Source organism: Nuphar pumila, chromosome 15 (assembly GCF_984573655.1).
Source record: "Nuphar pumila chromosome 15, dmNupPumi1.hap1.1, whole genome shotgun sequence".
NCBI classification, from domain to species: Eukaryota; Viridiplantae; Streptophyta; class Magnoliopsida; order Nymphaeales; family Nymphaeaceae; genus Nuphar; species Nuphar pumila.
The window spans coordinates 23,230,751-23,242,824 of NC_143263.1; the positions used below are offsets into that span (position 1 = coordinate 23,230,751).

At 39.4% G+C, this 12,074-nt stretch overlaps 1 protein-coding gene across 1 annotated transcript; it reads right to left on the bottom strand.

Moving 5' to 3' along the window:
• Nucleotides 1-2,737: 2,737 nt before the first annotated feature.
• On the bottom strand, nucleotides 2,738-10,125 carry LOC149814799 (protein ABIL1-like). Its single transcript, XM_089990428.1, has 8 exons — nucleotides 10,039-10,125; nucleotides 9,850-9,932; nucleotides 8,583-8,733; nucleotides 7,134-7,233; nucleotides 6,034-6,064; nucleotides 3,786-3,826; nucleotides 3,520-3,623; nucleotides 2,738-2,873 (listed from the first exon to the last, which is right to left on the bottom strand). Exons 1-8 carry the CDS (start codon nucleotides 10,123-10,125, stop codon nucleotides 2,769-2,771), a joined length of 702 nt encoding a protein of 233 aa, XP_089846554.1. The 3' UTR covers nucleotides 2,738-2,768.
• Nucleotides 10,126-12,074: the final 1,949 nt, after the last annotated feature.

Here is a 12,074-nt window from a genome sequence, read left to right on the forward strand (position 1 = left end):
TCTGAAACCCAAAAAAATAGGATCTAATTACAAAAAAAAGGAAGGGTTTTTTCTCAACTTTTTCTAAGTCAAGAAGCAATAACAGATGTTACTGCTTCTTTTTTACCTAGAAAATATAGGAATTCGGGAAAACTAAAAACAAAGAAAATATGGAAAATAAAAATATATTTCCAACGATAAACAAAAAAGACAAAGAAAGCAGAGTCTATTATCTTTCCAATGCCACTAAGATCACAACGATCTGACAGACAGATGGGAAGATAAGACTCCAGGAACACAGACTAGTTGAACTATTTCACAACACAAGAGGAATACTTTACAAAATAAAAGTTTTCCACCAAAAAATATTTTAGAAAATCAATCTGATATCCGGATCCAAATTTGATTAAGATTATGGGAGCCGCTCTTCAAGATCTTGTGTCTTCCCTCCTCTATTGAGCAAGGATCAACCAGATCAAGGACTGAAGATCATTATTGTTGGAGCTTTCATTGTGAATGTTGGTATACCTCAGACATAAATTCTTAGAAAAAACGACTTTGGTGGTAAAAACCATCAAAACTCATGAAAAATATGAAACCCAAACAATGTAATATTCGTTAAAAAATTCAAACTTAATAAATGACATAAAATATATAAAATAGATAAAAAAATAGGGAATTGAATTTCACCTTGAGCTTCGGTAGCCCTTTCTGCGGTTGACAAGCATGAATGAGCATAGGTGACACTTCAGCTTGGTGAAGACTCCAAAAAAAGAACGAAACAAGGGATCTGGGTCCTAGGCTAAGCTAGGTGGGCTTAATTGGCTAGGCTTGGTTAGGGTCTGTCGAGATTTTGGTAGAGTGATAGTGCTAGGAGGGACAAAGACCAGATCTGAGAAAAGGGGGCAGCTCTCTTATTTATAGTTTTCTAGGCAGATCCGGATAAGTTTATTATGTATCCAAGATTCAAAACTCTGGACCTAGTCCATATTGCGATGGATGACTCCTAATAGTTTATTTTTTCAATTAAGAGTTGAGATTTAGCAAAGGTAAGTTGCCTAGGATAGGGATTTTTCTTAAGGAAAGGGGTTTTGAGACTTGAAAACCTTACAAATATGAGTTTGAAAGGCTTAGGGGGTGATTTTTATTCAAAAGGTGTGCAAAAAAGTGTCTAACGACAAGAAATTTGTGGTTGACGATAATTTTTTCAAACAAGGCTCTAATTTGTTGGGACGGTATGGCTTATTCTATGGAGTTTGCTTAGGAAAGAGGGAAAATGGTTTTAGCAGGATTACTAAGCTTATCCTAAGGTTTTGAAAAGCCTAGTCAAGAAAATTCATGATTTTGGTAAGTTGATTTGGGCCAAAACACATTTCTCTAGACAAAACAAGTCCAAATGTCATGTCTTGTACAACTCTCTAAGATTTTATTATACCTACCAAAATATAACTCATTTTAATGTAAGATTTTTCTTGTTTGAAAGATAACAAAATTTATCTTCAACTTTTATTTTAAGTTTAAGACCCACAAATATAATTGGATTGGTCAAAATGTGTGCTAAGTGGAGCGCACCTGAAAATCAAGGTATGTTTTGAACATACTTGACTATTTTGGCTATAAATCCTTTTTCGAGAATCCAATTTGACCCAAATTTGTTTTATTTGAAAGGTAAGACACACTTAGAGTATTTAATATTATGGGAGGTGTAGACACCCCAATTTTCACCAATCATCATTCAATGGATTTTATCCAATTGTCTTCTAATGATAATTCTTGACTTATGAAGATAATTCTTCATTTTTGGATCCCCCCCCCCCCCCCGACGACGACAACTTAAAAAACCACTGACAGTACCTTTAAATCTCTAATGACAAGTAATCTTTAAGCCAACATTTTTGGGCAACTACGAATGGCAACTTAACTTGTCATCAGCGAAATTGGGCAAAAACAACTAGAGTGACGAGGTTGCAATGGTTCATACCTTTTGTGAATCCTATAAAAGAAGTGAGCTTGGTGGTGAGAACCACCGAAATTTGAAAAGAATACAAGGAAATAATTTATGAAGCAGACAATGTCCCAATCAGGCTGACTTTCTTAACTTGTTGGGGGTTAAAAATATTTCTAAAAAAAAATTGGATGATATGCAATTTTTTGACAAGGGTTTCTAAATTAATCACGCTAAAGATCTAAAATAGAAACTGAAACACCAAATCTACCTAGGGTTTCTTCCTGAAATAGAAAAGACAATTATACACAAAAATGCTATGGTTTTATATTCAAAATGATTTTTCACACAAAAAAGGAAGGTGGATTGGATCCAGATATAGATCTTACCCAAAAGATATATCTAAAATTCAATGACTTTAGTGCTTTGATAATCAAGTTTAGCAATATTCAATGTGTATGTTTCAAATTTTAGATTTTGCGTGGAACATATCTGAATGAATATGGTAAAGATTTCATGTCAAAGAAGCAATAGGTAAACAAGATAGACATGTTTCTTTTCTTGTAGATGCAAGAGAGACTTACAGATGTCCAAGACAAATTCTTAGGTTCTCACCCATGTTTGGTTGTTAGTGAAGATGTATTTGTTAATGTAGTTCATGTCAGTCATGAGGGCTTGGGTTTAAATTCCAACGGTACAGTTCCTAGCAATCATAAGCTGGTAAATATAAATTTTGACTTTGTTTTTAAATCCAAAAATTTATTAATGGCATTGGCTGAGCTTCCCAATGTTCGCTATGTATAATGCATAACACTGCTAAACTTTTTGAAAAGAGACCATACAGTCAAATATGTGAACCCCCTTTCTGCTTCCAGGGAAAGACGAGAAGCTTTTTGTGTCGCCTGCAGTCCCTCGCCCTCTTGCAGTATCCGTCCAACATTCCGTTTTCCTGACTCCAGTAGAGAAGGAAAGCAAAGTCATATATGTGTTTTCAGGAAACAAACAGAACATGCAAGTAAACCACTTCTTTATGATCTGATGCCCAGTCCACACAGCAGCAAGAAGTGCGCATGATGTTAGAGTTCATCAAGTGCTCAAGTGGATGCAGAGTATGCCAGCCAGCATAGGCTGCACGCAGGGCCCACTTGGCATCTATGAGAAAAACACTGCACTCAAATTACCCAGTCACTGCAATAGGCGGTTCAGTATCATCCTCTTAGTTTCCGGGGATTGGTGAGAATGGCCCAGTTGTTCATTACACCAATTATTTGGTATGCAGTAGCAACACTTAAACACATCCACTGCTTTTTGTTCCTCGGTTTTAATTTATGATTTTTTCTTTACCTGTTTTTTTAATCAAGAGCAGGTGATTCTTTAAATGCACAACACTAACTTTTTTGGCAAAATCCACTTAAATGTAATGAACATTGAAGGAAAACTCTCTTCAGTAGATAAAAAATTTATTAGTTTTTGGAAAAATAATCATAGAGGGAACGCAACAAAAATAACTATGATAATAATAACATGAACCTTTTTCCATGAAAGCACTGAATGGAAATCATCAAAGGAAAAAAAAAAGAAGGAAAAAGTGCCACCTCCCAGGCATGAATGGTTGAGCGGAAAGAAGTGGCGCTCCCAGACTTCTTAAGTGCTGGCTGGCATTCAATCTTTTCAGGCAACAAAGCGGAGAATTCAAATCCTATGAATGAACCAGCAGACGAGAAGAGAACATCAGCATCACTGTTTAAATGTTTCATCTTAATAATGGAAAAGGTAAACACCAATCATATGGCAAAGGTGCATGAACCTAGAGCTATAGAATTGTAGGTTGTATACAGTGCAAACACAGTCTCACGCGTACCTACAGAGCATGATGAGGCAAGTGGAAGAGTAGCCTTGGTCCTGCTTACACACAATGAAAACTGTTAGAAAATTGTTAGAAGAAGATGAACAGTGAGACCGACAAAATGCCGACTGGGTAGGCTCATAGGCACGCGTTCAATGCGCTGTCTTTAAAGCGAGAGTTGCCCCACTAGGATCAATGTCTTCGGCGCCATGGGACTCAACACAACAACATTTCCAGGATACAACAAAGCTTTGCCTTCTCGCAAAATATCGATCCACACCTTGCACTAGGTGATACGGACTCACTAGACCCGCACAAGCCTAGGGTGTGCTCGGTTTGCCCAAACCTTGAGCCCATATAGCTAGTTTGACTTCTATAATTGTTTGAAGTTGAATTTCATGTACATTTTTCATGAATTTCATTTAGAATAAGGGTGTAATGGGATGTTTGGGTCATAGGATCATGCATAAAGTGGGTCTAAGTTCAAGATCCAACTCAAAGGTTTAAATACCCCATTGGCGCCAAAATTGAAGTATGCTTGGAAATGAATTGAGTTGAATTCCTCTTCTCTACTTGTCTTTTCTAGTCTTCTTCTTCCTGCTTCTTCTCTCTTCTTCATCTTCATCCCATCTTCTCATTTTGAGATCTGCAATTCAGATTAGATCTGGTTAGAGTCGAGCTCTAGAGTGCTCCTCACCGATCCTACAGAGTTGAGCTATATAGAATGCTCCTCACATCACTACCACCAGCCGATCTTTTCAATTGGCAAGAAAAATGGAGAAATCCGACGATCAAACCCTAATTCACAGTTGATCTAGCTCGCTCTTCACTGTTGACGCCTAATTCGCACATCTGGAGCATCATCCTTGTGAGATCTAAGCAAGTAGAGGTCGATCTTAGCTGCTGCCTACAACAACAAGGTACATACTGCGAGACTGAGCTTGATCTATCCTTTAATTCATTGAATTTGCTGTAGATCTACTTCTATTTGATAGATCTATCTCTAATCTACGAGAATTCATTGATATCCTTAGTAATTCGTCTAGTTTAGAGCCTAGATGGAGTGACTAAGCTCATTCTCTAGCTTGGCTATTAGTTTAGGTTGAGATCTGATTTTTTCGGCATAATTCTGCCATGCTTCGGAAAATCCCTCAGCGTTTTTATGTTGATTGCGTGCCTAAGGGTCCCAAGACCATATATGGAAATTTGCACGTTCTAGGCTGAGGTGAGTAGCTTGGATCTAACAATTTTCGCTGACTCCCGGTTAGATTTCTGCATTTCTAAACTGTTTTGCTATAGCAGAATTTCCGCTGACTTGTGTGTACGATTTTCTGAGTTCTCAGACATAATCTGCCGATATCTTTTATGTAATTGGATTGCTTCAGATGTGTGCTTGAGAAATGATCATGGTGCACCATTGAATTGTCTCGTTTTCTGACGAAATTCACCATTTTCCGACGAGATACAGAGTATCCTGCTCTGTTCCTGTGCACAGTGGACTGCTGGCACTTTGGATCACAATTCTGGTGAATCCGTACGTGCGCTGGTCCTTAATTTTGGTCCACAGAGGCTTGGAAGTGTGTAGAAAGAATTAGAACAAGGTGTACTGGTGGAAGTTTTGAAATTTGGGCGCAATTGGCCGATTTCCAGCGAAGTGTCACGGCAACAGAATACAGGATGTGTGCAGTTGTGATTTTCCGGCGATTTTGTGCATGTATCTCATAAACCACTCCTGTGTTTTGCCCCATTTTTTTTTTGTGTGATTACTGTAATACATAGAGTCTTTGTACCAATTGTGTTGAGAAATTGTCTGTGAATTGGGTGATACAGCTCTGTAAAATTAGGCCCAAAAACTGTGTATAACTGTATTTTCTGTTTGCAGTTTTTGTTTTGAGTGTTCAATCTTTATACTTAGCGTATGTTTTGAGTTGTAACCCTGCCAATTGTGGCTAGGGATATCAAAGTGTTTGTAATTGAAGCAATTATGAGTGGTTCTTAAGAGCACTAAAGTCAACTGAAATCGAAGGAAGAATAGGGTGTGTGAGTTTGGCCTAGAGGCCACATACCTACTGGCTAAGGGGGATTTGGACTCTACATTGACTTCGAAGTTGGAGGATCCTAGTAGGGCCGTAGCAGTGAGATCTTAATACTCAACACAATGGTAATTCGGTATACCCTTACTCAAATCTAGATACTTGCATGAATGCTAAATTGAGAACAAAAAGAAGGAAAAAGAAATTAATGATCGAGATTTAACAAGTACCTCACAGCTTCATTTGACTTTGCAACTTTACCTGTTCAATTAAGTTTAGTCAAGAAGCAATATTTAGCGTTTATATATCAAGCATAATAAGATGCACCAAACTCAACTACATACCTCAGGGCGCTTGTTGAAATGTCACAATTAGTTAAGTTGAACAAATGCCATTACTAATATCTAATTAATTATCTAGGCCCTCCCCAAGTTGCCCAAGTGGTCAGATCGGTTCTTGAAAAGATGGTGGAAACCCCATCTTGCCCAAAAAAAAAATCCCTAAATTAATCATACTGGTGTGGTTCTTTTTTTCTTTGGCTTAATGTAGTTATCTAGTGAAACCGAATTTTCACCGGACACAAATGTCATTTTCGGCCGTAGAATATCTCGAGAGATTTTGAAATTTTTTGTTTTTTGTCGGAAAAATATCGGGTTATAAAAAACTATTATAAATGCTATTTATAATCTCTTGTAACAAAGGTGAATTTTCCTAAAAATATTATTAAAAATTTGTAGCAATTATGGTAAATAAGGTATTTATTACACAACAATTATTGAAAATAAAATATGCCACAACATATGGGTGACAAGATAATCTTCTAATACATGTTCACAACACTTCATGGTTCAAAAAAATAGTCCCATGTCGTTGGGAGGAAAGAAGGTAAGTTAACCTCTACATAAGAAGCTGTGCCCTCTTCACAGTCCATGTAGGGATGGCAGTGGACCAGGGCGGGTATCGGGGATAAGGTTTTCACCCCCGCCCCATCTCAAAATTCTGCCATCCATCTCTGCCTCCATTCCGGCATGGGTTTTGATTTTAACCTCCATCCCCCCCTCCATTCTTGTTTTATATTCTCCATCATCGGTTCAAACGGGAAGAGGCAGGGCAGGCCCCATTTTTCCTCGGTCCACTACCATCCCTAAAAAGGATTGAGATCCAGGGTCTGACTAACCCCAGCTTGCCTTAAAAAAAAAACTAACCGAATCCAGCTCAGATATGTTTTGTATCATTATTCGGGTTGGGAATTTTGGCTTTAGAGCCCGCCTCCGTCCCATATGCAATAAGATAATGAGGTAGAAAAAAGGGGATGTAATTAAGAAATTACCAGACACGACGTAGCGTCTATGATGACTTGTGCAGGGCATCTTCCACCATTGCTCAGCAAGCCCTTCTCTCGCCGAGTACTGTTCGCACGTGAGAAGCCTCTGCAAAGAATAAATATTTAATAAGACATCAACTTTTTAGACCTAATCGATCAATCCACCCAAGTATTGTTACTTTTTTAAATACCCACAAAACAAAAGCTTTTAACGTTGACATGTTTCGAAGGGCTCAAAAAGCAAATGCGTTATCGAATACAAGGGAACAAACTAGACTATAAAAGTAGTACAGGGAACGACGGGAGCAGAACACCTTGGACTGCCGTCAACATCATAACGTATGGCACCCAAGTAGGGATGGTAGTGGACCGGGTGCGGGTGGAAGATAAGGTCTCCCCACCTTTGCCCCGTCTCAAAATCCTGCCCTCCATCCATGCACGGGTTTTGATTTTAACCTTCATCCCCGTTTCTCATCCTCCATCTCTAGACTAAACGGAGCGAAGCGGGGCAGATTCCCATTTTTTCCTTGATCCATTGCCATTCTTAAAGAAGAATTGGGGATGGGATGGAACGGGGCAAGGCAGGGATAGGACAGAGCGGGCAAAAGCATAAGTGCATCTCTGCACGGGTTTTGATTTTAACCTCTATCCCTGTTTCATATCTTCCTCAGTCCAAAAGAACGAGGCAGGATGGGCCCCATTTTTCCCCAGGTCCACTGCCAACCCTACACCTAAGTATCATCAAAAGCTTCTTTTGTTTTGAACAAATCTCAGCCGTTTACTTTTTAAATCTAAAAAGTGAACATCATGTAAAATTAATTTTTATGAGACCCATCACAGAGAAGAGACCATTTTTGTTTTCGTTTTTTTGACATCTTCTGGGTGTCGTTGGACGGTATCCAAGATCCCAAAACTGTCCAAAGGGAAGGTCCCTTGAACAAGATCTGCTCTCGAAAACGACGACGGCTTTCAAATTCAGACACGGGCCGTCACAAAGACGGACAGACGTCCAGTAACCTGAGTGAGTGGGTTGGGTCAATGTTGTATAGGTGTGTATCGGCTCATATGCATACGTATCGGCAGAATTTTGACACGCTGCAGGCCTGAATCGGCTATTTTTTAATAAATATAAAAAACACCAAAAAAATCATTTTTTTAATATTATTAACATGTGTCATTGACACATGTTAATAATGTTTTATGATTTTGGGCCGATACAGAACGATTCAGTTTGGTATCGGTATCTGCCCATACAGATGAATCGGTGGACCAACGATTCAGGGCCGATACCCAAACTGACAACATTGGGTTGGGTTGGGTCTGGCATTCCCCTTAATGAGTGGCAGGTGGTTGCGACACGTGACATGAAGGGAGGCATCACGTGAAAGGTGGGGAATAATATGGTGGGGCCTACGATCGATGGGAAGCGAAGTTGAAGGACACGCACGCACGCACCTGTTTCAAACAGTCGATTCGAGGCGCGATCCCTGAAATTTCGTCCCTGCTGAAGCAAAGAAGAGCATCCAGTTTGGCTGACACGTTTCCCAGATGATCAATGGTTGTGACCACCGCCTTCCCTACGTACTCTTTGGCATTCTCAACCGCCCTTCAACCATGCATAAGATGTGCATACATGCTTTTAATTTTTTCAACCACCTATAACATCATATAGATAACACTAACAGTACATAATTTACGACTTCAGCACTTGTGTGGAATCGGTCGACGTTCAAATACGCAGCATATGAGTTAGAGGGAAGTCTAGACTCTCGAGTCAGTCAGACGTACGGGTCTGCTGGACAGGGGAACAAAAACCAACATCTTCATCTTCATCTTCATCTTCATCTTCATTTTTGTCATTGTCAACTCCATCGATCCCCAACACAGTGTGTTGGCAACACCACTTCTTCCAAACAACACGAGGTGTTGGGAGAGATCACAACGTACTTGGTTTTTCTTTTTTGGATAATCCAAGGGAAAAACTCATCATCATGGACCACAAACTGGCTGACAAATCCGATTGATAAAACCCTTGAGGTCCCCTCCCCTCTGCTCTATCGAGGAGTACAAAGTGGAACACCTAGTATTATCACTTGGCTTTTGGGATTTTGAGTTGGGAGTGACTAGGCTTTATAGTCTTTTAAATGACAAGCAAGTATGCTTTATGAAATTGAACAGGTTAATCTCGAAAGTAGGGCAATGGACAGGCAGGGTCTCCAGGTTTTTAGTTTGTCAGGAACAAAATTAAATATGGAAGCACTACTGTTGGGTGTAGATGTATCTTAATTAATTTTAGAAAAATGACACCAAATTGACTTGTCTCAGTAGCTTAGGATGGAGATGATCCGTTGGTCACGTTAGGACGGATGGAACAGAAGGACGTGTTCTAGTGGGTATCTTGAAATCTAGCGTGTCTGTTAGTGCTTTTGGGAAAAAACCAATTTCCTAGACGTCATTTTCATGTAACTATAATGATATAACGTTGGACAGCAGGCTGGACATGGGGCACTCGTTATCTATGAAACACCAACTTAATGTCGCTGCATGAATTTTTTCTCTCAAGCAATAGCAATGTGAAGGGCGGTTGGGTTAACTAAGATAGGGTATGTTTATTGAAGTACAAGATTGGTTAGTTATAATCATCAAAAAAGAGTAAGAGAGAGAAAGAAATAATAGATAATAAACTCTTCGTGTAGACTGCAAAGAAAGGAATGAGACCAACTTCTTCCTCTGACTTGTCTGCTTTAGAGAAGCTTCACAGTAGTCCGCAGCATAGTGAAGCTGTGGTCTTAAAGATTTTAGCTCCTGTACAATTAAAAGGAAGATTTCTCAAGGATGAAAGACAGAGGAAGGAAAGAAAGAAGGAATAAATGCGCGCGGAACAGAGGCTGAAGAAGAAAGAGAGGCGTACTTGGAGTGATTTCTGGAAGCGAGCAAGATCATCCAACTTCAGTGGCTCGTCTGTGGCATTACTCCCCGATTTCTCCGAGACTACCATATCTCTCTCTCTCTCTCTCTCTCTCTCTCTCTCTCTCTCTCGTACAGGGAACTCCATAGTCTTATATATAAAATGGTATCTATTACATTCCATCAGAGAGAGAAAGACAGGGGGGGTAAAATTAAACTAGAGCAAATGTGAAGAAAGGGATGAGAAACCCGTGAACCTTTTCTTTGGATTCAAGCATGGCCAGAGTCCAGGCCAGGCCTCTTGGGATGTACTCTTCCTTTTTTTTTAACTCTCAATCAATCAATCTCTCGCCTGCCTTTTGTCTGTTTTTTTCTTTTTTTTTATCCTTAAATTATTGCAGTCCGATGGCCACAGCTGACTTCTTGCTTCAGATTTTGTTTGGGTGTTGAAAAGTTACCAAAACGCCACCTCACAACCTTGGACAATGATCTCTGGTAGGTCCGGGTTCGGGTCTGGTTGGATATTACCAAATTCAAACATGTTACGCCAATGAGTTATTAGTAATATCTGGTACTGGACATGTAAAGCCATCAGCAGATGCAAATTTGATTAGCTCCTTACGATTATTAGATGCAATCCTATAGGTGTAATGAGTTGGGATATTTGTCAAACTTTGGATATGAAAGCCCAAACAAAATAACAATAAGTGATGATGCTGGTGAGTGAGATTATAACTGTGTAAATGTATTATTCTTAAAAAAAAAAATTGTGTAAATGGATCAGATAAACGCAAACCGAACAGATTAGACCCCACCTACTTTGTCTGCTACAAATCCTTGGATTGGATAGAGTCAAAAGTATAGACCCATTCAGTTGGTTGGTGTTATGGCCCTTCAAAATTTTTGAATTTGATGGTTCAAAAGAAGGCCGGAAATGTAGATTTGGATTATGTACTAACGGGTGCTTCAATTTGAGCCCAACGGCTACTATTGTAGATGCTGAATCTCTTTGTGGGTGATGACCGCTTCGGCAGTAAGCATGTTGTAACATGTGAAAAAGTATTTGACCTTCAAAGCCCACTTGTTCTCACCATGAAAATAAGAGACTTTGAGGTGAATCTTCTTACTCATGTTTTGAGTGAACTCATGCAGTGGCTCACCACTTTGATAATTCGATCAGGTGTGCCTTTTGACCACCGTTGAAGTCGACACCTCAGTTGGTGTTATGTCTTTGCTTGTAGAGAGCATCCAACCGATCTTATAGGGATTCTACAAGCCTCACAATGCGCTCCAAATGACTGGTTTTGTCGGTGCCCTTTTGCCTTCGCCAAAACAACTCAGCTTGGATTCGTGGATTCTCGAGTGTTTTTGGCATGCTATCAAATCTCTTTGAGTTTTTCATTACAAAGAGGTTGAGATGCCTCCATGGTATTTTGTTCAATCTAATATCACTTATTATAACTCTTCAAAAAATTTGAAATTGATGGTTCTAAAGAAGGCCTAGAAGGTAGATTTGAATTCTATACGGACGAGTGCTTCAATTTAAGAACGACGAACTCAAGAATATCAAACCTGAGATTCTTTAATTGTGAGACATGTGGTACACATGTCAGGGGTGCAAAACCTTGTTGGACACGGTGGAAAAAAGGTCTAACGACAACATGTAGATTGGGAGAAATAAGAAGAGTCAACTAAATTAGGTAAGCATTTTAAGTGTAGTTTTGGTCCAAAATTGAATTGCATTGATCCAGAGGTTCTAGGGTTACCTAAGGATATGTAAGAGGGTCTCAGTGTTAGGAAAAACCACGAGCAAGAGACAATCAAAAGGAAACAAAGAACAAGAACGATCAAACAAAACACAAGAACACAGATTTACGTGGAAAAACCTCTCCTCAAATTCGAGAGAGAGTAAAAAACCACGGCCGCCCAAAGAGAAATATTATTACTCTTAACAGACAGTTACAAGCTCGGGAAAGAAAAGCGAGAATATAAACAAGGCAAGGGCGACAACCCTAACCCTAACCAAATCGGGTCGGATCC

What these genes read in the sequence shown, in the direction of transcription:
- LOC149814799 (XM_089990428.1), bottom strand. Translation starts at nt 10,125, where the DNA reads ATGGTAGTCTCGGAGAAATCGGGGAGTAATGCCACAGACGAGCCACTG. An exon ending in AAGTCAAATGAAGCTGTGAG is followed by an intron (nt 3,827 to 6,033) that starts GTACTTGTTAAA and finishes GTGTGTAAGCAG; the next exon opens with GACCAAGGCTACTCTTCCAC. An exon ending in TGCCTCATCATGCTCTGTAG is followed by an intron (nt 3,624 to 3,785) that starts GTACGCGTGAGA and finishes GTTCATTCATAG; the next exon opens with GATTTGAATTCTCCGCTTTG.